This window comes from Podarcis raffonei, chromosome 4, assembly GCF_027172205.1.
Source record: "Podarcis raffonei isolate rPodRaf1 chromosome 4, rPodRaf1.pri, whole genome shotgun sequence".
NCBI lineage: Eukaryota > Metazoa > Chordata > Lepidosauria > Squamata > Lacertidae > Podarcis > Podarcis raffonei.
Window position 1 is genome coordinate 39690711 of NC_070605.1, and position 23790 is coordinate 39714500.

At 40.8% G+C, this 23790-nt stretch overlaps 1 protein-coding gene across 3 annotated transcripts; it reads left to right on the forward strand.

The window, feature by feature from the left end:
• The first annotated feature begins 34 nt into the window (after positions 1 to 34).
• Positions 35 to 23324, forward strand: LOC128412854 (suppressor of tumorigenicity 14 protein homolog). Of its 3 annotated transcripts, XM_053386322.1 has the most exons (19): positions 35 to 489; positions 635 to 803; positions 1689 to 1813; positions 2759 to 2826; positions 3896 to 4092; positions 4182 to 4220; positions 6572 to 6788; positions 7909 to 8051; positions 8965 to 9062; positions 9705 to 9817; positions 11464 to 11597; positions 13021 to 13125; positions 13707 to 13820; positions 15205 to 15324; positions 17111 to 17294; positions 18373 to 18647; positions 19146 to 19282; positions 20196 to 20380; positions 21877 to 23324. In XM_053386322.1, the coding sequence occupies exons 1-18, from the start codon at positions 409 to 411 to the stop codon at positions 20352 to 20354; spliced, it is 2478 nt and encodes an 825-aa protein (XP_053242297.1). In that variant the 5' UTR covers positions 35 to 408; the 3' UTR covers positions 20355 to 20380; positions 21877 to 23324. The 3 variants fall into 3 exon arrangements, with proteins under 3 accessions (XP_053242297.1, XP_053242296.1, XP_053242298.1); XM_053386321.1 differs by lacking the exon at positions 21877 to 23324 and having other exon boundaries at positions 20196 to 21826; XM_053386323.1 differs by lacking the exons at positions 20196 to 20380; positions 21877 to 23324 and having other exon boundaries at positions 18373 to 18556; positions 19146 to 19269.
• The last annotated feature ends 466 nt before the right edge of the window (positions 23325 to 23790 follow it).

Genomic DNA, 23790 nt, shown 5'->3' on the forward strand with positions numbered 1-23790 from the left:
AGCTGATATTCTCCCCCCCTTTTGTTTTAAGAAATGTTGGTGCACATGCTGTAAAGTGCTGCTATCAAAAACTGAGTTTTTGCATGAATAGCATTGGGGTTTGTCTCATTTGTCCATTTTCAAAGGAGATGCTATCTTAACTGAGAGTCCTTTTGTGTAAACCTGATCCCATCTGCCTGGTTTGGAAAGGAAAGAGTTACAGTCAGGGTGGCTTATTTTCCTTCCCACCTACTACCTGAACTGCAGGTGCTCAGCCGGGAGGCTGTTTAGTCATATAGCAAAGGAGAACCAAGGGCAACAATAAGAGGGAAAGGCATTGTTTTCCCCTGAGGTTCCAAATACAAAAGCCCTAGTTGCTTCTAGGATTTTGATATGTAGAACGGCAGAACAAACCAGGGAAGCATCACCATGAGGTCTTTCCCATCCAGGCGCCTCTCTGTTATATACAGCATACCTACTCCTTGCGACTCACACTTTCTCTCTGGACTGGTAAGAAATTGCAATTCGGTTCCCTAACACGCTTGTAAATTGCTCATGAATAATGCAACGATTAATTCGCTTGTCAGCTGAGCAAAGGCAGAATCATTTTCCTCGATTTGCTTGCCGATTCCTTCCTTCCTTCCTTCTTGAACAGGGTCTGCCTTTTCACCACAGCCAAGCTTCACAAGAAGATATTGCGAGTCGAAAGCATTCTTTTGGCCAAAAAGTGCATTTTCGTTTCTGGAAAAGATGTCTTTTACAAATGTTACCTGTGATTTCCTTGACTGTCACTGTGATTCTGCTGGTGCTGTACTATACGTTATGTAAGTGTCACTACTGCAAGCTTTTCATATCTATAAGCATGTAAAGGTTGCCTTCATTGCTTTTTAAGCAGGTTAATGTTAAAACTATTTTCAATGGGTTTTTATTTAGTTCCAGGATGCCAATGATGTATCGTGTTTATGACAAATATTCATAACCAACTAGTTTTGGCACACTATGAGAATCTTGTGTTTTTTGTGTTTTTGGCCTAAACTCATTAGATAGTGGTCCCAATACAACAAAAAGGAACCTATGAGCTGAAATTATTCTTATTCTTATTCTTATTATTAATTGTATCCCCATCCATCTGACTAGATTGCCCCAGCCACTCTGGGTGGCTTTTCTTTAACAAATCTGCTTTCCACTAATGCAAAAAGTTGATGCATTGGGGGAACACTCTGTACTCAGGATCTATGGTTTGCAAATATTGCTAATTCTACACTATCTGCAAAGCCAAATAATTTAAAAGTGTTGCCCCTTGGGTATGAATTTAGCTTGAACCTTTTAAAAAATGGTTAGAAAACATACAGATAAAAATCAATAACATTTCAAAGTTAAGCATTTGCATAGTGTGTGTAAGAAAGTCCTACATACACCTTCTTGATCACTTGAGAATATTATGAGCAGGCACTGACAAAAGTCAGATTCATCCGATAGTTGTGTCTTCAATTGAATCCAGTGAAAGTGGATTTCCATTTGAATACGGAAGATCATCTGATAGTATTTTTTGAATAAAATTTTGTAGTTGACTTTGATTTGATGTTGTGTATTAAAAGGAAGGGTCTTCCTATTAATACAGAAGTTATGCCTTTTTAAGCAACCTCCCCCTCCCCAGCACGAACTAACCTGTTTTTGTTTTGCTAATATTTCCCCTCCCTTCTTTTCAGCTCCTGCATTCTCTTTCATCTACATTGGTGGAAGTCTAGAAATTCCTAACTTGACCTACACAAGTGACCTAATGCACCCCAAATCGCATACGTTTATATTGCAAGCTGAAGCTGTCCAGAATTGTGTGAGTTTGCCTATGGAAAATATAAAGGACTACATTTTGGTTCAAATTTCATTTGATAGGTTTTGTACTTGGGATATGCTGCTGATGAAACTAGACCTGCTGAGGCATGGTTAAGGGACATGCGCCTATCTTTTTTTGAGTTGCCTTAAAGGGAGGGTTGTGGTGGCTTGATCAAAATTGAAGACCATTACCAATGTCAGTCTTCCCACTAAGCATGCCGAGACAACCTGGTATGGGCAGCACTTTTCACACCCACCCAAAAAGTGGTCAATTTGTATTTTTGCTGTTGAACAAGGGTGCCACTTTGACGTTATGGTTCAGGAACTGAACTATCTTAAGCTTTCTAGAATTAGAAAAACACACTCTCTCGTCCATTTCCTGTAAGCATAGTTGTGTCTTCTTTGGCTTTGCACAGTAGATATTTCATATATATCCTCTGCCTACTCAGAAATAGTCCCCACTGAGTTAAATACAACTTAGCCCCTAGTAAGCTTGTATATGATTGCCGCCTTAGTGCATTTCTTTATGGAGATTTTTGGACAATTAGTTTATATTTAAAGCAAACCCCTTTTCAAATTTCCTCTTCCAGCACAACAATACTTGCTTTCTTGCACTTCTCTTCCAAGTTTACTCTATTGGTGAGATCAAAACACTTTTCTAGCTCCTTGCTAACAGAAGGCTTGAAAATACAAAGCATCTCTCTGTTAGCTTGCATTTCCCAACTGAATTCACTGGGTACCTCAAAGCTGCTTTGTGCATGGGTTGCATGAGTGGCCCATGACCTGTAAAAATGAATCGACCAGCGCTGGCTACCTACTTATTTGTGCTAGACATAAAACAATGGTAAGAAAATGTTTTTGTTACTTGGAACACTTTAAAAAACTGTATATTTTACAGACTTTTTCTTGTTCTTTATATTTAGTTTTCTAATCGTTTAACTCTCAGTTTCCAGAATTGTATGGATCTTCTGCCTTAGGGAATTATTACTTGACATCTGTTATTACTGCTTTTAGGTAAGTACCAGAATTTCAAAAACCCTTTTTCAGACTGTAGGCATTTGTTGTCTTTTCTATTCATGTTTTCAAGAATCAGAAGATAATAATATTAAGTAGAGGATCTCATTAGGCATTTAGTCTTATTCCAGTTCAGATTAGACTTTGGCTGGAATTCTAAATAAACTTCCCATTCCATCTCAGATGAATCATGAGCCTTTTTGAAATAGTCTAAGCAGGGGAAGTGAATGTGAAGGTCAGTGGATGGTTAGCACTGGTCTAAGACTATTTGCTGCCCAAGTCAAAGAACATATACAAAAGCAATGAAACTTAGTTCATTGCAGCTCATTTCTGCCATTGCTGCATACACAATATACCTTTTAAACACATTCAAAAGACATTTCCCACCTCAATATGAGCATTATGCCTCATGAGATGAATGAGGCTGAGAGACAGTGACTTGGGCTGGGTACACATTACCAGCTTAAAGTGAAGCTAGGTTGCTCTTTTTCTCTGTTTGGATCAAAGCTGATTTTGTTTGTTTGTTTGTTTGAGGGGGAAGATGGATATCAGAGAACAGTATTTCATAAGAAATTGCAGGATACCTAAGGATTGTGGCTAAAATGGTGTTTATACATCTTCCCAAACCAATGGTGGGAGCACGCTAGATGCAGAATAGACAGGAACGGGTCTACAGCCATGTATAATGCCACATAAATATTGTGCAACTGAGGTTAAATGTGGACCAAGGACTTCCCAGTTCACCAGCTCTTTGCAGATGTACATAGCCACATTGTTAGTGGTTGCATTTCACCCTTAGTTTATGGTGAAATGCAGGATCTGAATAGTTAACAACCATCTTCACGTGAGCAGAATCTCCCTAGGGAGGAAAAAAGAAAAAAAAAGAAGTCTCTGTGAGCACGGATTGATTGGTGCTCATAGTTTGAATGTGTGACCCCATTTAACTCACAAACTTCTCCCCATGTGCTGCAAATCTGCCCTGATACCCTTGAGCACAGGCAGAGAGGAAGAAGACATCCTTTTCCAAGCTGATGCTCTTCTTCAATCTTATTTTGTCATCTTCCTCCAGTGAAGGAAAGAGTGGCCTTCGAGCTTATTACTGGAGTACATTTTGGGCCCCACAAGATATGGTTCTTTCTATTCAAAATCTGTCTTCGACGAAGCAAAAGCAAATACTCAGTAAACGGGCACCTGCAACTGAAAACAGCACGGCTGAAGTATATTCTTTGGAGGAGAATTTTGATGTTATTACCATGGAGCTCTTTGGTAACATTATTTTTTATATTCTTTAGAAGTTCCAATAATTCATAGGAATGCATATGCCACTAATTTTGAGGATTCTTCATCATTTTTAGTTTCAGATTCTATGGACTATGATGTGACATGGAAAGCAGGTAAGAGCTATGTCCCCATTGTCCAATGGCACACCATTTCAAATGTTGCTCTAGCACAACTTTCTTTTGTTTCATCAGTGCTTGCTCTTAAGTTGAACCTAAAGGATTCAGTGAGTAAGAGGAACATCTCCAGCCCAAGAGTCATGGAAATGAACAGGGTTGCTCAAGACCACCTTTGCACTCCTATGCAACTCATTTTCATTCCAAGGCTGCTTCTGCAGAAAAAAAGTATTGCACTCTGAGTCAATTGCAACCATTGTCTGCAAAGATGGATGGACCTATTCGTTTCAGCTCTCCACATTTCTGCAGTAATCTGCCACTTTAAAAAAATCTTCACAAAATCTTCATGAAAATTCTTGAGCCCTTTAGCATGACATGAATTTATCCTAATAAACACATTTTTGCATACAGTGTTGACAGATATAAATATTTATGCAAGCAATTTTCCCTTACAAAATCCTTTTTTGTATGTTATATTCACTAATAAAGATGTTTTGCACAGATGCTCCCCTAACAGATGCCAGAGAGAGAGAGAGAGAGAGTTCCAATGGAGAACTGGATTGCAAAATTTTGAAAAGTGAGAATGTTGAAAGATAGTTGTGTTTTGGTTCACCCTGCGGTTTCAGAAATGCAAATTATGTAGTTCCTTGTTAAAATGCAAACAAAATCAAATTTCTTCTGCATCCCTATTTTCAGCTTATAAATATGAATCCAGACTATTTAAGCATTTCCAAAGGGCCTTCTTCTAATCTTTTAAATCTGGGACAGTAACCCATTCAAGGTTTCTCAGTAGATGGTGTTATAACACTGGCAAACTGAAGTCTGTGTATGGATCCCTATGTTGCCAAACTAGCACCATCCATGCATAAGAGGGAGGTATAATAATAATACAACAGGTGGAGGAGGGACATAAGGAGAACAAAACCCCAAAGAGCCCAATGAGTACTGAGCTTATTGACAGTTATGTGTACTTGTGACTGAAAACTGAAGAGAGGGGGAATGGAATGGACTATCTTAGAAGAGGACATGGCTGGCTGGAGAGCACCACACTGCAGCATTTTTCTTACAGGCCCCACTTGTCAGTTGCATAATTGGCCAATTTAAATCAATGTTGCACTCTCAAAATGTGAGATATGTGGAGTTATTTGCTTATTTTATAAAGGCTGTATAATAACTTGCTGGAGACATGTGGAAGACAGTGGTGGTGGCGGCAGTAGTAGATTATCAGGAGTGCACCTGCTGGCCAGCTCCTGTATCTTGAAGTAGTAAACAGAGCACACATAGGCTTTGTTCACAGCTTTAGGTGAACAAGCAGATGGGGAAAATGAGGGCAGCAAGACCAGTACTGTTCCCTCCATCCATGTATTGCTACCCCCACAGATGTCATCTGAGTAGGATCTCTGGAAGGGGCCAGAAGCCTTGATCTCTGCTCCAGCCCTTCACCAAAGATAAGAACAAAAATCTCCCTCTCTTTTGGGAATTGCTGCTGTGCCTTGAAGCATGCTGTTCAAAGATTATGGCATGATAACAGCAGCTCAGTTCTGAGCTGTTTTGTCCCTACAATATGACTGTAATTAATGGGATGATATGTGAGAAGAACCGTAATTATTTAGTCCTGCTGGCTGGGCCACAATATGGTCTTAACCTCTGGATAAAGTAAAAAGAAGACGACCAATATGCTGACATGGTTTATGAATCTGAGAAATTTTGAGCTGGCTTGGCTTAGTGGACTAACAATTAAACTGTTCACCTCAACAGATGTGGACAAGTCAGTCATGATTCCTCATCTGCACAATGATTATGGTGAAGCTCATAATGATCTTTTCAATGCTGGAAGAGTTAGATATTATACAAATGATGTTTGCTGCATTTACCTTAAGGCTACAGCTGTAGTCGGGAGTAAGCCCCATGGACCTCAGTAAGATTTCCGAACAATTGTGCTTAAGATAGTGCTGTAAGAAAGAGGAATTGTCTCCAACTGTGTGCTCTACTTAAGCTGATGTGTTTCACCTGCTTTTTCCAATAGCTGCTTTGCATTCAATTATCTGGTGAAAGGTGCTGGCTTGGTACAGAGAAATTCAAGTCTTCTAGCCACTAATCAGGTGCCCAGTGTAGATCCTTTTTCATCTCCTTTGTGCCTCCGCCTTGTCCCAAAAGAGGACAACTTCATGGGGTGAGAGCATAGCACAGAGCTGTCTCATAATGTATTCAGTCCTTGTCTGATGTGATGGACAAGCCTGCCTTTTGTGGCGTAGACAACTGGTTCCTGGGATCCGGGCCGACAGGGTCTGGATTCATTTCTCTGCTTTTCTGCTTTTCAGCCACTGATCTATTTTGGTTTTGTCTACCAGTGGCCTTTGACCTCTATGCAAAGCCTGGTAATAACAGGACCTTAACACTGATGAATCCTAAGAGATCTTTTTATCAGTGGAGGCTGCGAGTTCCATCGGACCACGTTGTGAGACTAGTGGTTGTTCCCTTGCATAGCGTGACTCCTGGGAGCTGTGCATCTCACAGACTATCCGCATATGACTTCCTTCTCCCTCTGCAAAACAAGATCATTACAAGGTAAGAGCATTTACAAAGTTTGCTCCATGCTGGAGATCTAATGAGGTTGAGGGAACGTTTTATCATATGTGGTGGACTTGTAAAATTGGGAAATGATATATAATGAACTGGGGAAAAATGTTTAAAAGTACGTACCTTTCAAAAAACAAAAACAAAAACAGAGTCCTTTTTGTTGAGGATAAATTCCCAGGTTTTGCTAGCCTCAAAATGGAAAATGAGTGATGTCCCAACCAAAAAAGAATGCCAATTTAAACTGATGGAATACGCACAGCTTGCAGTTTTAACATTTAGTATAAGAGAACAATAAGAATGTATGTTTAAAGAAGACCGGAAAATGTTTACGGTATACATGGGTGAAAACTGTGTTCATTTAAAAATGCTGGTGGCATTAAAATAAATCCACCAGTGTAAATAAATTTTGATGGATGTAGCAATGGATTACAGAATGTTTTAGTTTATGTAAAATATGCAGGGATGTAAGGTATGCGAAGGGATGCGGGCGGCGCTGTGGGTTAAACCACAGAGCCTAGGAGTTGCTGATCAGAAGGTCGTGGTTCGAATCCCTTCGATGGGGTGAACTCCTGTTGCTCAGTCCCTGCTCCTGCCAACCTAGCAGTTCGAAAGCACGTCAAAGTGCAAGAAGATAAATAGGTACCACTCCGGCGGGAAGGTAAACGGCGTTTCTGTGCGCTGCTCTGGTTCGCCAGAAGCGGCTTAGTCATGCTGGCCACATGACCCGGAAGCTGTACGCCGGCTCCCTCAGCCAGTAAAGTGAGATGAGCGCCGCAACCCCAGAGTTGGCCACGACTGGACCATAGTGAGGGGTCCCTTTACCTTTAAGGTATGCGAAATGAACCGTGGAAAGAGAAGAAGGAAAGTCATTGGTTTAAGGTTGTTTAAATGAATATTTTGAAATGTAAATTAGAAAATGTAATAAAAATTATATATATAAAAATAAAAAGTTTGCTCCATAGACACAAAGCAGTGCGCGCGCGCTCTCTTTCTCATTACATGGGATAGAGTACCCTGTGTCCCAAGGCCCCTTGGGTGGTACGTATAGTAGTGGAAGAGACTTTCTGCTCTCCAAATCAGCTTTGTAATCTGCCTGAATGTATTTCAGATGGTGTGGGTCGTCTGGGGCCTGGACGTCCCCAGTTATACGTTTAACTTCATCGAGTAATGTCATGTTGGTCACATTCTCCTTGGACCGAAGAAAAGAGAGCAATATATTGAATGCATATTTTCAAGCAGTTCCTAAAATTGGTATGTAGTTGCCAGATGCCAAGCATTGTTTGTGAACAACTTTTGATGGCTCACATGTAGTTGTGCTATATTTGAAATATTTATGTGGATTTAAAATGGGGAATAAGACATGGATTCAAGGATTATTTTGACCTGACTCTATAATAATATTAGGGTTCTTTAAGACTGACACGGGTAGCACAAGTGCTGGAGTGAAATGATCCACTTTTTGGCTATATTGAATGACTCGTGATTCAAGTGACTTGGGACAGTAGCTCTCTCAAGTTCACAATGGCATTGAGAAGAGTGAGCCAAGTGATGAAAGATGCTTTGGTGGGAATACTAATTCTGTCACCCTTCTTATTACAAATGTATACAAATCTGTTGCAAATTTTCCTCAAAGCGGATAGTGGCGAACTGAGCTGCCTCCGCATATCATCACTGTGAAAGCATATTCTCTGAGCAGCAAAACAACCAGCTTCTGAAAGTCAGTGAAGGGGGTTCCAAATGTCATTTGTTGAATGATGCATAGGGGGAAATAAGTGAATCATCGTACTTTGTATGTGTTTTTCCTTGCACAATGAGAAAGGAACAACCCCTTTGGCCTAGCAGAGTAGAGAGAGTTATTTCTATGCCATTCTTTCTTTCCTGAGGGAAAAGCCAGATGATCTATTAGCTCCACAACTGTGCACTTAGATGCAGGTTTTTAAAATCAGGTTGCCCATGCAGAACACCTGATCTATATTTGGTGGTGGTGGTGAATTTAATACTACCCACCTATAGTAATTCTTTTTTGCTCCACCACCTCGTACCAGCTACTTGCACATGAAAGAAAACCTCCCATTCACTTCAACAAGAGCTTTCCCCATGCTTTCCATAGCAAGAGATGAGCAGGTCTTCAGAATAATAATGTTTTGTTTTGTTTTCTCCTTAGTATGTGGTGGTCGATACATCTCTTGGAATGGGACTGTAATTTCTCCATACTACCCAAGTTACTATCCACCGAATATTGACTGCCACTGGATTATTAGAGTATGTACTCTTAGAAGTAACAGGGAACTTTTTAATGAAATTCTTTTAAAAACTTGATTCCCCCCCCCAAAAAAAGAAATAAGCTCTTCTAAAACAAGGAGACCAGAAAAAGAGAAGGAAATAAGAATTTTAAATGATATGACAGATCTTACATACATGTGATTATTATTTGTGTGGTGAGAAGAAATAGGCATTATAGCCTGGAACCTCTGGAATGCAAAACAGAGTCTTGTGACTCCAAGCACTGCACAGTGGCACAATCAGAAACCAACAGGGGAGAGGGTATGTTCCAGGGGTATGTGTAATGGATCCCATTCTATAATCTACGGTAGGGAACCTGTGGTCCCCTGGATGTTGGTAGACTCCAATTTCCATCGGTCCCAACCAACTTGAGCAGTACTTAGGAATTATGCGAGCTGTAGTCCAACAATATCTGGATGGCCGCACAAGTTTCCCGTACCTTCTATGCTCACTTCCCTGGGTGTACCACTGAACTTGGTAGGACTGACATCTCAGTAGACCGGACAGGATCGCACTGTTCATGTGTTTAGGACCAATAAACAGGTTGTTTTTAAGTATAAAAAGCACAATAAATGTTCTTCCCCATGCTTTTTATTTTTTAAATGCTTTTTTATATCTTAGGCACCACTGCCTGGCTATAGATTGCTGCTAAAAATTCTTGTAATACAAGTTCAGGAACCATCCCTTGGATCCAATAGATGTGATAAAGATTGGTTGGAAATTGATGGAATTAGGTGAGCTACAACCTTTTCTGCTACTTTTCTTGAAACAACTCTGTTGACATCCATAGGTGAAGAGTCGTTTATGGTTATAGAGGAAAGGGTTGTAAGTAAAATTAGAATAATAAAATTTGAAAAACTGACCACATTTTGCCACAATGTAGGGTTGCCATATTTTTAAGAGCAAAAAAGAGGACGCTATGACGACTCATTTTTAAATACCCCTACTATATGTAGGCTATAGAAGCTCTGATATATTGCTGAGGGGGGCAGGAGAAGAGAAGACCATTCATTATGTCTATGTCACATCCAGCAAGTATAGCTGGAGACATTTTGGCAAGTTAAAAAAATCTACCTGGACAGAAATTATGCCCCTGAAAAAGAGGACGTGTATTGGAAAATGAGGACACATGGCAACCCTACCACAATGGAACCAAATTTCAACTGACTCTGAGTGGTTTAACAGCCACCCGCTCTTCCTTCTGAATAATGGAGCTCTGTGATGGGAACAGGGGTCTCCTAACAACTCTCAGCACCCTTAACAAAGTACAGTTCCTAAAATACTTCAGGGGAAGCCATGACTGTTAAAAGTGGCATAATAATAATAATAATAATAATAATAATAATAATAATAATAATAATTTGTACCCCGCCCATCTGGCTGGGCTTCCCCAGCCACCCTGGGCGGCCTCCAACAAAATACGAAAATACTGTAATACATCAAACATTAAAAGCTTCCCTAAACAGGGCTGCCTTCAGATGTCTTCTAAAAATCTGGTCGTTGTTTTTCTCTTTGACATCTGGTGGGAAGGAGTTCCACAGGGTGGGTGCCACTACCGAGAAGGCCCTCTGCCTGGTTCCCTGTAACTTGGCTTCTCGCAGTGAGGGAACCGCCAGAAGGCCCATGGTGCTGGACCTCAGTGTCTGGGTAGAACGATGGGGGTGGAGACGCTCCTTCAAGTATACTGGGCCGAGGCCGTTTAGTGCTTTAAAGGTCAGGACCAACACTTTGAATTGTGCTCGGAAATGTACTGGGAGCCAATGTAGGTCTTTAAATGTTACTGCTTTAAATGTATAGCACAGATGAGTCCTTAATCTGGACTGGAATTCTGAAAATGACAACTGTAACACAATCTGAGTCATGAGAAGTTGTCAAAACGACAAGTTATGATGAATGCAATTAAAGAGGAGCAGTCCTGTGCTGCCTGTGATGGAGGCTGAGAGACCATAGGATGCTATGGACATCCCTTTCCACAGAAAGCTCCACTGCTATTACTCTTCCACTGTCAGTGAGCTGAAGGCAGTGGGAAGAAAAAGGGACGCCTTGGGTCCAAAGACCTCCTGGTTTCTCCATCACCTTCTCACTGCCTCACCAAACCAAGGAAAGAACTGTGCCAGCCTTGGTGATGGGGTACTTATTTTCCCTTCCATTGACCCTACTTCTACACCGCCCACTATAGAATCTCTCCACCACCATCTTATGGTTGCTCCGCTTGCTTGCAATCCTATACTTACTGACCTGGGAGTCCCGTCAAATTCCATGAGGCTTACATCTGAGTAAGCATACACTGTAGAATCTCACTGTAAATACACTCTTTGAATAGTTCTATTATAGTGATGTATTATATATCTGTAATTTTGTTGTGTTTTATTCTTATCAGATATTGTAAACCTATTGGGGAAGGCAGCAGGGTCAAGGAATATGGTTATTCAGTGGCCATCCATTTCCATTCAGATGAACTGGTCACACACAGGGGTTTTTATATTGAATTCAGAGCTTTCAGCCACACAGACCGTAAGTGGACACAGATGCACTTAGTATTAATAGCATTATTATGGTAATTTACTGATTGAGCATGAGCACATTTCTTCTAGCTTGTCCCAAATGTTCCTTCTTCACACCTATGTCTATCCCTATTATGAAGCAGGAGGAGTCAGCAGATCTGAGGCTACAATTGAAAGTTCAACAAATGTTTGATTTTTTGGTTTGCTAGAAAAATGCTTACCCCTAATGATTGGTATACATGTGGGTTGAGGGCTTGTAAATAAACAAATAGTCAAGGTCATCCAATGAGCTTCATGGCTGCATGAGGATTTGAATCCTGGTCGCCCAGGTCCTACAGGTCCAACGCCCTAACCACTATATCACACTGGATCTTAATGGGTTGGTATCTCTGTGGGTGATGGAGGACTGTTTGGCTGCCTATAGAAAGACATGGGCAGTGTGACGAGTGACTTAAAAAGGGCTGTTATCAACAAGACACTATTCCATTCCCAACCAAGCTCCCTCTCTCCTAGTGGCAGACTGAAAGTCTGTATTGGGTTACTAACCTGTGAGAAAATATAGTGTAGTCATTAGGCCAACACTCATCCATCCCATGTAAGGAATTGCACTGAAACTCTGTCTCCAGTGACTGTTATGTTCCTTGTGCTGATTCATATCCTTCAGGGAAGGATGAATAATAAATGCTTGGCCAGCCATACCAATAAGTTCAGTGGAGTGCTCTGCATTCACCAACAAAGGTGTCTGAACTAGGGACCTCACCAGCATTCATAACCTTTCTGTGACTCCATGTCAGTGGTCATGCCACCAAACATTGTCTAGCTGGTACATATTTTAGGTGCAGAGACAAAGGTGGGACACTCTGTAGCTAAAATCCTTGCTGTCTTCTGCTTGGGTTAAGAGATGGATGGTGTCAGAGAAGTCTCACTTGGAGATATGGGATTCCTACCTGGATCTATGCCCTGTATCTAGTTGCAGCAGTGGAAATGGGATTCATGAAATCTGTCACCATCCCTGACCATTGGTGATGTTAGCTGGGCTTATGGGAACTGTAGTCCAACAATAGGTACCACACAATCCCTTGTCTCAGATTCTGAGATACTGTAAGATTGCAGTTACCTTGTTAGTGCTTATATGCTTCTGGTAGAGTGCTGCTATTGGCTGCAAAATTAGCCAGAACCTCTAGCCTCTGCTGAGTCTATAGGAGCATGGTGGGAAGAGATGCAGAAAGTCTAAGGGGTATGTCCATTGCCATTTGACTTTGGTCCTCTGGTACAAGGTTATAGCTATTCTAATATGTTTTCCCCTGTCACCAAGGCGGGTTTGGGAGAAATCCTATCCTACTCAGCTGTCATAAGCCAGTACAGAATTTTACTCTGTGACTCAGTGTCATCATGGTTATCTATGGTAGTCTGATATTTTTCAATTCTTTCAGCTTGTCCTAGGCAATTTAAATGTTCCGACAAAACATGTGTCTCTTTAAACAGTAGATGTGATGGGTGGAAAGACTGCGCCGATGGAAGTGATGAGGTAAACTGTGGTGAGTTCATCATAAGCTAATTAGAATATTATAAATATAGCTTGGTAAGGCATTGGCTGGAAAGAAAACAGCTTGCAGGGTTGGTTGGTTGGTTTTAAACAATCAAACAGTTTATAAATTTTATGACATAAATAAATAAAATCAGAGCCATTAAGCATATAGAGCTTGAATATCATTACAAGTCATCAGACCCTTCAGTAACCCGTTCGTTTATTAAAAATACCTTTCATTTTGTGAAGTGTTTTAACAGCTCAGTCAAGAATTGAGATTCGTTTCATATAAAGAACTTTGAATAGCAAAATAATGCCAAAGAAAGTAAATTTTCCTCGTCTACTGCATCAGAGGACCATATTTTATTGACACATATTCACATTTCATATTGGTTTAATAGTACTTCCTAGTTTTCAGTCCAGGGTTTGGACTTGTTTCAGGTGGGACTAGGTCTCTCTAACTGAATTCTAAGGTTGTCAACAATCCCCAGGGTTCATTTTAAAGGAAGCAACGGCAGTGGATATGTGCTTTCTGGGGACATCTGCTGTTGAATGAAACACCACAGTCTTGATGATAAAATTCTTCCCTAGGTTGCAATCCCGTGAAGTCTAATTGTGGTAATGGGAAGTGTAAACACCATTCCAGGCCTTGTAAAGGAGATGGCAGCTGTGAAAGTGAGAGTGATGAGGAGGAAGACAATTGCGGTAAGAACAACATAAACAAATTTTAGACTGGGAATTACGAAAATGCCAGCAACGTAGGGCGTTCTTGCATCATTTTCTCATGGGTTATGTTGATATGCACCATGCTCTTATTTATTGCAGGAACAGTTGGCAGGGAGTGATGCTGCCACCCATCTGGTCTACCATCAGTGGTCTCACTAGTGTTTATGGGAGGAAGAGGGTGAGGAGCAAGACATGGGTGAGGTTGTTAGCTCAGGCACACTAGCAGAGCTAATCCAGTGCTCTCACTGGTGCATCTGCACAATGTTGACCTCTCTGCTGCTGCATCCCTCCCTCTCTCAGTAAGCACTAAGGATGCCACTGATGGGATGCCAGGTGTAGTGCACTGCCCCTTCCTGACAGCTCTTTCTGATTTATCTTACGCTTCCTTAATGCAATATGTCTAAAACATACATTATATTTGTTCCCACCACACAGAAAAAACCCCATTTATGTGCTTTTTCTGAAGACTAATATTCATACTTTAAAAATTATTAAATGCATGAGTACCCAAAAATGTTGCAAGAATGTTTTTTAACAGTCTGTTTTTTAAATCTCCACAGTAAGGCATATTGTCCAGGATAAGCACACAACATCTTTTAGACATGGTAGTGAAAGCAATGAAATAGTGACTGCCTGAGAGTAGTATCTCAAGAATACTGAAGAACGTGTTCTGCAAATGGGGAAAAGTTTCAACATTATGAACAGTTGTTTTACTTAATCAAGAAGCTTACGTGAGGGCAAACAATTGCCAAGCAGAAAATTCTTGCCAAAACCTTTATTTAAAGAAGACTAGCTCCCCTGTGCACTTTAACCACACAACAGACCGCATGCACACAGAAGAAGTGTGTTTTGTTTACTGGGCACAAGGTTTCAGAATCAGATCTGAATATCTTTACATTAAACAGCTTTTCCAGTGGCAAAATGGAACTTTTGGCATGTGCAAGTCAAGGATAGAAAACAGATGTTCTTAGACTGCAACTTCTGACAGCCTCAGCCAGCATGGCCAATGCTAATAGATAATGGAAGCTGAAGTTCCAACATCTGGAGAGCACTATGTTGGATAGCCCTGGTCTAGGTTATCTAACATATTGCCAAGACACCTATGAAATGATACATTTAGCTCAGTCGGTAGAGCCTGAGACTCTTAATCTCAGGAACATGCATTTCAGTCCCACGTTGGGCAAAAGATTCCAGCATTGCAGGGAGTTGGACTAGATGACTGTCATTGTCCCTTCCAACTCTACAGATCTGTGATTCTATGTATTTTTAGAAAATGCATTGCTTCAATTATGCTGCATGGCCTATGAGGCAGCACCATGAAATGCATCATTGCTGTTTCTCATCTGTCACTCTATTCTTTCAGCCTATAGAAGCTGCTCACAGCATGCATATAAATGTCTAAATGGAAAGTGTCCAATAAAGCAAAACCCAGAGTGTGATGGAATAAGAGACTGTGCAGATGGATCTGATGAAATGAACTGTGGTAAGTCAATAATGAGTGAACAACGAAGTGAGCTGAAATGTGTTTGTGTATTTCAGATCAGGACTATGTACACACTAATGTGCACATGGAGCTCCTAGGTACCCATTATCTAGGAATATGGTACTTTTTCATCAGTGACATAGCTGCTATATTATCTCTTTGCTCTATGCTCTGTCCTGATGGCCCAGGCCTACACTGGAGCTCAAAATCTGTCCAGTACAGTAAGGAGAAGAGGTTCTCATATAGTAATTCCTAAGGGTTGTAGTTTAGGGAGATTGAGAAGAAGAAAGGGTGCCATTACCATGTCTCACTCCAGTTGCTATCAATCTCTTCTACAGGCCACAAGCTCTACCACAACGTGTGTACTTCCCTACCTCTCCTCCCTGACCATTATACTGAGGTTCTCATCATTCACAGAGGCCTTACATCAGAGATAGCCAACATAGTGCCTTTGAAATGTTCTTGGACTACATTTCCCATCAGCCCCAGCTACCATGACCAAATAACCTTATTTCAAATCAATTGAACAGGAAAACTTTATCTGAAATAAAAAACCAGTGCCTTGCTCCAATGCTACATTGAAGGCACAGGAGAAATCCCCTGCATTGATGGGGGAAAGGAGCTCTAGGAGTTGTCATAACATTTCTCATCATTTAATTGGAAGGAGTAGCTCTATGTGTTCAAAGGGATATGTTGACATGTGTGATTTCTCTGCTGAAGTAAGAATCAGCAAAGTGTGAGAGCGTTGCATCCACTGCAAGTCACACATAGCTCTGAATTAGGGTTTATCCTTAAAGACCTACATTGGCCCCCAGTATGTTTCCGAGCACAATTCAAAGTGTTGGTGCTGACCATTAAAGCCCTAAACGGCCTTGGCCCAGTATACCTGAGGGAGCATCTCCACCCCCTTCGTTCAGCCCGGACACTGAGGTCCAGTGCCGAGGGCCTTCTGGCGGTTCCCTCCCTGCGAGAAGTGAGGGAGCCAGGCACAGGGCCTTCTCAGTAGTGGCGCCCGCCCTGCAGAATGCCCTCCCATCAGATGTCAAGGAAATAAACAACTATCAGACTTTTTGAAGACATCTGAAGGCAGCCCTGTTTATGGAAGTTTTTAATGTTTGAAGTTTTATTCTGTTTTTAGTCCTCTGTTGGGAGCCACCCAGGGTGGCTGGGGAAACCCAGCCAGATGGGCAGGGTATAAATAAAAAATAAAAATTTATAAAGCTAGTTCCTCAATAAGGAGTGGATAACTTCTGGGTTTCCAGATGTTGCTGAACAACCACTCCCATTACAGGGGCAGACTTCAAGCCCCTTCACCTCACCTGTGTGAGGTGAATATTTAGTTCTCCCTGCCTCTCATCTTCCATTTTGCTCAATTCACTACATCCTACTTGTGCTGCCCTGTGATACCCCCTAGGCTCTGGGCATAGTGTGTCAAAATCAGTCATGCTGCCCTCAATGCCCTCTGCCCATCATCCTTGACCATTGACCATGCTGGCTGGAAGTGACAGGAGTAAGAAGTCAACATCTGGAAGGCTTCAGGAACCTAACCCTGTCACAAACCCTTTACATGAACGATAGATGTCCCAATATATTTAGTAGGTCTTTTGTCCACGTATGTGCAATTGCACTTCTACAGTGCAAATCTAAGCAGATTTACCAAAGAAAATCTAGTTAAACTAAATGGGACTTGTGCCCTAGAAAGTCTGTTCAGGATTGCAGTGCATGACTGGTAGAGTATTTTGTTTTTACATACATAACCTCCATATGTATTTCATTTTTTTATTAGCATGTGGAAGGAGTCAGGTAAAAAGACCCAGAATTGTTGGTGGTGAAGATGCAAAGTATGGAAAGTGGCCTTGGCAAGCCAGCTTGCAGCTAAAAACATATGGCCATATATGTGGTGCATCTATTATTTCAAATAGTTGGCTGGTATCTGCTGCCCATTGCTTTCAGGACTCCGATTCGATAAGGTATGCATTATATAATGTGAAGCATTCATTACTGATAAATAATCACTAGGGGTGTACAGTAACCACAAGATTTGCCTTCTATGTCTGTAGGACTTGGAGACAGCCCAGTCTGTTTCAGATCCTCTCTGTGTTGTTCTGATTAGAATCCTTATTTCCAGACTTAATTTTTGCAATGTGCTCTAAGTGGGGCTACCCTTGAAGAGGGTTTGAAAACTGTGACCTGGTCCAGAATGCAGCAGAGAAACAGTTGCTGGTGGTTGTTCATGGCTCGACACCATACAACTTAACCATCCTGATTTAAGGAGGAATTGCAGAAATCACAGAAACCAGCTTCTTATTGGATCCTGGAATGTCCCCTTTTTTGGTCCGGTGCTCTGGCACTTGTCAGCTGGCTCTTGCAAGAGCTCGGGACCAACCCCCCCCCCCAAGCATTACAATTTGGATCACCTGGATGTTGGAGGCTATGCAAAACCCATTTCATCAGTCTTGAAAGTGCCAATGCAGTATGGAGCCTAATTAAAGGTGGTAACACCGACATATACACAACTTGGGTCCCAAATATTTGAATGAGTTCCTTTTCTTGCATCAAGCTGCCTGGGTGTTAAAATCAACAGGAGAGGCCATGTTGACAGTATCGCTGCCTTCCCTGGACCAAAAGACGAAGATACGTAAGAGGGCCTTCTCTGTGGTGACCTAGGTTGTGGAATGACCCCTCCCCAAAGGTGTATTTTGTGATAGCTTGAGGGTTTTTCAAAAAAATGATTGATCAAGATCTAGGCTTTGGGCTGAATGGAGTCTTCCTTCCTGCTGGATTGCTGAACTGTGCTGTTGCCCGCTTTGGTTATTTTCTTAGTTTTGTTGTTTTATTTTATGATTTTATTAGAACTTGTATGTGTTTTATGTGGGGTTTTGGGGGGTGTTTTTTTTTTTTTTTAGTAACCTGCCTTTTGAACAATTTGGTGAAGGCTGAGCTAGAAATATAAATAATAAAATGAATAATTTATGCAATTCCCATTCAAATGAATGAGACCTGTATAAGAAGAGCACATGGAAAACTGCATGTTTTGTTGTTTTTCAGATACTCTATAGCATCTGGCTGGACAGCATATATGGGTATAAAGGTCATTAACAGAAACAATGATAATCACGTAGCGATGAGATCGATCAAAAGGATTATTGTTCACCCACATTATGACCAATATATCTCAGACTATGACATTGCCCTGTTGGAAATGGAGTCACCAGTATTCTTCAATGAGCTGGTACAGCCCATATGTTTACCAAGCAGTCGTAGACTATTAATTTATGGAACTGTCTGCTATGTAACTGGCTGGGGAGCCGTAAAAGAAAATAGTATGTTCATTTCTGGATATGTTTATTGCAAATGCCAAGCATCCTAATATATTGTACCTTTTTGTGGATTGTAAATGTGAGCCACTTTGGGATCCATCCTTGGCTAAAAAGTGGAGTATAATGAATGTAATAAATAAATAATATTAATAGAACTTAAGTTATATGGCCTAGCTCAATTGGATATCACTTGTGGCAATTCTAAATACATATCCTCAGTGACAAATGATGGAACTCTTTAATTTTAGTTTATTCTTAGAGGATAGTAAACTTAGGAAGCCACTAGGAAGGTAATATGCTTAGATTTGGAAATGTTCAATTAGATTAACCTTTATTCAGTTTAATTCACCATGTGCTGTGCCAATCGTTTTTTATTCTGGGAACATATAGGCAAGGAAAAGTTAAAAGATCTAAGGCAGATCTTGATTATTATTTTTTTCACCTCTCACTTTGCAATCAGAGCCACCATACTCAACCCATACAATGTTTCTGTTGTTGTAGGTGAACTTGCAAAAACACTGCAAGAAGCGAAGGTGAAAATAATTGATCAGAGTGTTTGCAACAAGCTTTATGACGATCTGATTACTTCTCGGATGCTGTGTGCTGGGAACCTTAATGGTGGCATTGACGCATGTCAGGTAAAGTGGAAAATGATTGTGAAAAGTGACACTGATTTGTACATCAGTCCTTTCAAAATTATTTTTTCCAGGAATGTTTTCTTATTCCCATAGAAAAAAAGACATTAGACATCTCTGGGTTGGATCCAGACTTAGTCAGAGTAGACCCACTGAGTTTATTTTGAAAATTAGGTAGGATAGAAGTTTTTTAAATAAACGTAACCACAATGATATCAATGGGAGTAAGTTAGTAGCAACTAACTTAAGTCCCATTGATTTCAATGGGCCTACTCCAAGCATTAGAAAATTATCTGAGGTGTCCATTAAAGATTCTTTAAATATTATGTTCTTAACTTTTAATTTCAAGAATACTTGCATTTGAATCCTAAATGAGTACCAATTTGTACTGACATATGCCTTCTTGAGCCATATCAACCTCAACCTCATTCCTTTCTGCCTTTGATGTTGGAGTAAAATAAAATAATATCTGAGGCACATGCAACATACACCTACATATTAACCTAATCTCCTGGATCTCTGAGGCTATGTTGAAGCAGGCTTCCTCTTCCCAATCCTGGCTCAAGTCGTGTACCTGTAAAAGCATATTGTCTAGACTGCAGTAGTATGTTAGTTGGGAATCAGACACATTGTGCCAAACAGTGTTAACAACAACACTAATCACAGGAGTTCAAGCATTCATTTAACCAGTCACACCCATCAGGGAACAAGTATCATCTAACACCATGTGAACCTGATAGACAATATATCGTCAGACCACAATTACACATGGTGACTTACGGGTTTTGGGAATGACTGTATAAGAATTGATAAAACAGCACAAATGTGAAAGTGTGTATCATATCACAATCCTAACTGCAAATATGCATTAGTTATGCAATGAAGCAAAAAGTGAGGCTTCTGTCCTTCCTTTTAGGGTGACTCTGGGGGTCCGTTAGCCTGTTTAGGAAGAGGGAACAGATGGTACCTTACAGGCATTGTCAGCTGGGGTGAAGGGTGTGCTCGACGGAATCGCCCTGGCGTTTACACCAAGATCACAACACTTTATGACTGGATTCGTCAATACACAAAATGACAGATGAGTTCTGGAGAAAGCCAAAAGTATGCGCACATTCTTATTGATGAACCAAACAGGATTTATACTATGATAAAGGAGAGACATTACAGATATATTTTGTGTGGGCATATGGAATGGATATAAAATTTTAGCAGGCAAAAATCAGTGAATGTTTCCCACTGCAAAGGGCAATATGAACGCAACCACAAGGTTTATTTCACTGTCTTTGTTGATTTTCTTGGTGTTCCATCAACAGGGATGGGTAAATGGAGTAGCACATTTGATCACTATCTGCCTGCAAGTATTTTGATGCAGCTTCTGCTTTGCATTAGCTTTGATCTTGCTTTTGATGATTTGCTGTTAAGAGGCATGCAGGCTTTCTTCTTCCCTGACAACAAAAACTGTCCATTTCTGAGATGTATGAAGACCTTTGGAAGATACCAAATATGCTGAAAATAAAGGATGCTTTAATTTTTGGGATGGGTGTTAGAGACTGATGAAGCTTCAATTTCCCTTCTCTGTCAGTTTCCAGAAGGTGGCTGTGTTGGTTGGCTGCAGCAAAAACGTCAAAAACCCTTGCAGCGTTTTAAAGGCTAACAAGTATAAAGTTTCACAGATAATATCCCACTTCATCAGATACATGAAGTGTTATCCTGAGTTACAAGTCTATAGATACTAATTGTTGGAAGAAGAAGGGGATTATAAACAGTGAGGCCAAAGGTAAATGAAATGCAGAAATGCAGTGATGAGTTATTTTAATAAGTTACCACTGTCTGTTCTTCCTACATTTCATTTTCTTCTGAAGCCACTGTGGATTTACACCTGTTACCTAGGCTAACATTTTGATACAGTGAAGAAGTGGGCTGTTAGCCTACAAATGTTTATACCATAGTAAAATGGTTGGTCTTCAAGGTGCCACAAGATTCTTCACTCTTTCAGAATTCCTGGTATTATTTTGCTCTTCTCAGTGGACTTTTTAACCATCTATTCACCCACCCATTATCAACTCCTGGTAATATGAGTGTTAGGTTAGACAATGAATTGTATAGGACCTTTAGCTAACTGTGTAACAAGCTAAGCCAAAGAGATTGTTCCATCAGTTTGAGTGAAAAGTCTGTTCAGCATCCTTGTTTTGTCAAGTTCCTTTTGTACAATCAAACTATGTCCTTCCTGCTAGCATTTAGAATCACTTTCATTTCACTGAGACTATTCACATGACACCTTGTATTTAAGTTCCCTCTTTTTAATTTTGTATGTAAAGCACAGCTTCTGGCCTGGCAAATGTTATCTAAATCACCAGTAGCTCTTAGAATGCCAGTGTGATATGTTCCATGATTTGAAGGCATAGGAGACAGCAAGCTTGTTGAAGATAAGTAGGTCTGAATGTGGTCAGTTCCTGGAGAGGAAACGACCTGTGAGCCTTATACACAAAAGCAAGGGAGATTGAGAAGCAAAGCAAGAGAAAATAAAAGCAAAAGGACTTCACCAGAGGATTGTGGCTGTAAATGTTTATTTATAACCTGCCTTTCTTTCACCACAGAATGCAAAGCAATGTACACACACTTCAGAACATAAGAGCCTTGTTGGAGCAGGACAAAGGCCCATCTAGTTCAGCATATGGTTCTCACAGTGACCAACTGAAGGACTGTGGGAAACCTTGAAGCAGGATCTGAGTACAAGAGCACTCTCCTGCCTGGTGGTTTCCAGCAACTTATATTTAGAAGTATACTGTCTCTGATGGTGGAGGCAGAGAATAGCCATCATGGCTAGTAGTCCCATCCTTTCCTTTAATGGTGGGTAGTTCTTCAGGTTGTGTGTGCTTTGAATGATACTGAGTATGCCAAGAGGCAACTGCCCACTCTTACACCTCAGTAACTTTGCAAGCAGAGGTGGATTTAAGACATGGAGCCTAGGGGGCACCGTAACTATGTTGGAGAGTGGAAGGTGAGAGGTGGGGCGGGGCGAATTTTGGCATTGCACAGGGAGCTGCTGAAATTTGAGACCCCAAGGTCTGCCACTGCTGGAAGACTACAGAAAGAGAAGAGTGCCTCTTCTTTTGGATTTCAGATATCGAGGGATGTTGACATGGGCAGACATTCCTTAAACAAAAAGGGAGCATATTGGTGTGAAGGGAATAGTGAAAGAATATCAGATCAGTGACCAAACATATCTAAGATTATGACTAAGATTATGGTATCCTCCCAAATAAACATAAAGGATACCATGGACAAATTTGCATCGAGAGAAACTAAGATGTAATGTTCAGTTGATAGTGATGATTCAGAAGAAATTATATGCCACCTTTCATTTCAAGAAGATTCCCATTGTGTTTACAAACAAATAAAAGCCAACAGCAAAATAATGAGTATAAATACAGCTAGTCAAGATTAAAATACACAATAAAACAGCTTCATCTAAACATGAAAACATCCATTAATTAAAATGTGCAGCAAACAAGCCCATTAAGACAGTGTAACAGTTACACTAGTTAAAAGAACAATCAAAAGAAGAGGTTCTATTTAGGAGATCAGGGGAATATTTGCTTAAGCAGGTGTGACTTTGAGAGACAGGGGAATGGTAATATTTCAGCAGGAAGAGAAATTCACAACACTGGTGTCACCAGTGAAAAAGCCCACTAACATGTTACCATAAGCCAAAAATCATTAGGTCATGGCAAATATAATCAGGTTTCATTTGTTGATCTAAACGTCTTTGCTGGTCTTTCGGGTAACCCTGTTGCAAAGTTGCTTTAAATGCAAGTAACAGGATTTTTAAAGTGGTTTGGTTTTAATAGGTAGCCAGTGGAGATCCTTCAGCAATGGTGTGTGACATGCACCACCTGGGCTGCATTATTCTGCACCAGCCACAGTCTGCCCCAGGCAAAAGCAAAGCCCCACATAGAACACATTGGAAAAGACTAAACAGAAGGACACCAACACATGTGCCACAGTGACTACGTTATTCCTGACTGGAAAATGACACAGTTTGACACACCAGCCGAAGCTGGGGGTAGGTGCTCTTCACCATGGAGGCCACCGGGAACCCCCATAGACAGCGGTGATTTCAAAAGCACCTCTAAACAGTTGAACAGTCAATGTTTCCAAATGAATGCATGCCCTACCTACCGTATTTTTCGCTCTATAAAACGCGCCCGACCATAAGATGCACCTAGTTTTTAGATGAGGAAAACAAGGAAAAAAAATATTCTGAATCAACTGTTGTTGAAGAGGCTTTGCGCAGCTATCCCTGAAGCCAGAACAGCAAGAAGGATAGCCGCACGAAGCCTCTTCAGCACAGCTATCCCTCTTGCTGTTCTGGCTTCAGCGAAAGCAACGCAAAGCCTCTTCAGCGCAGCGGGAACAACGCTGTGCAGGAAAGCTGTGCAGCCTGCATTCGCTCCATAAAACACACACACATTTCCCCTTACTTTTTAGGAGGGAAAATGTGTGTCTTA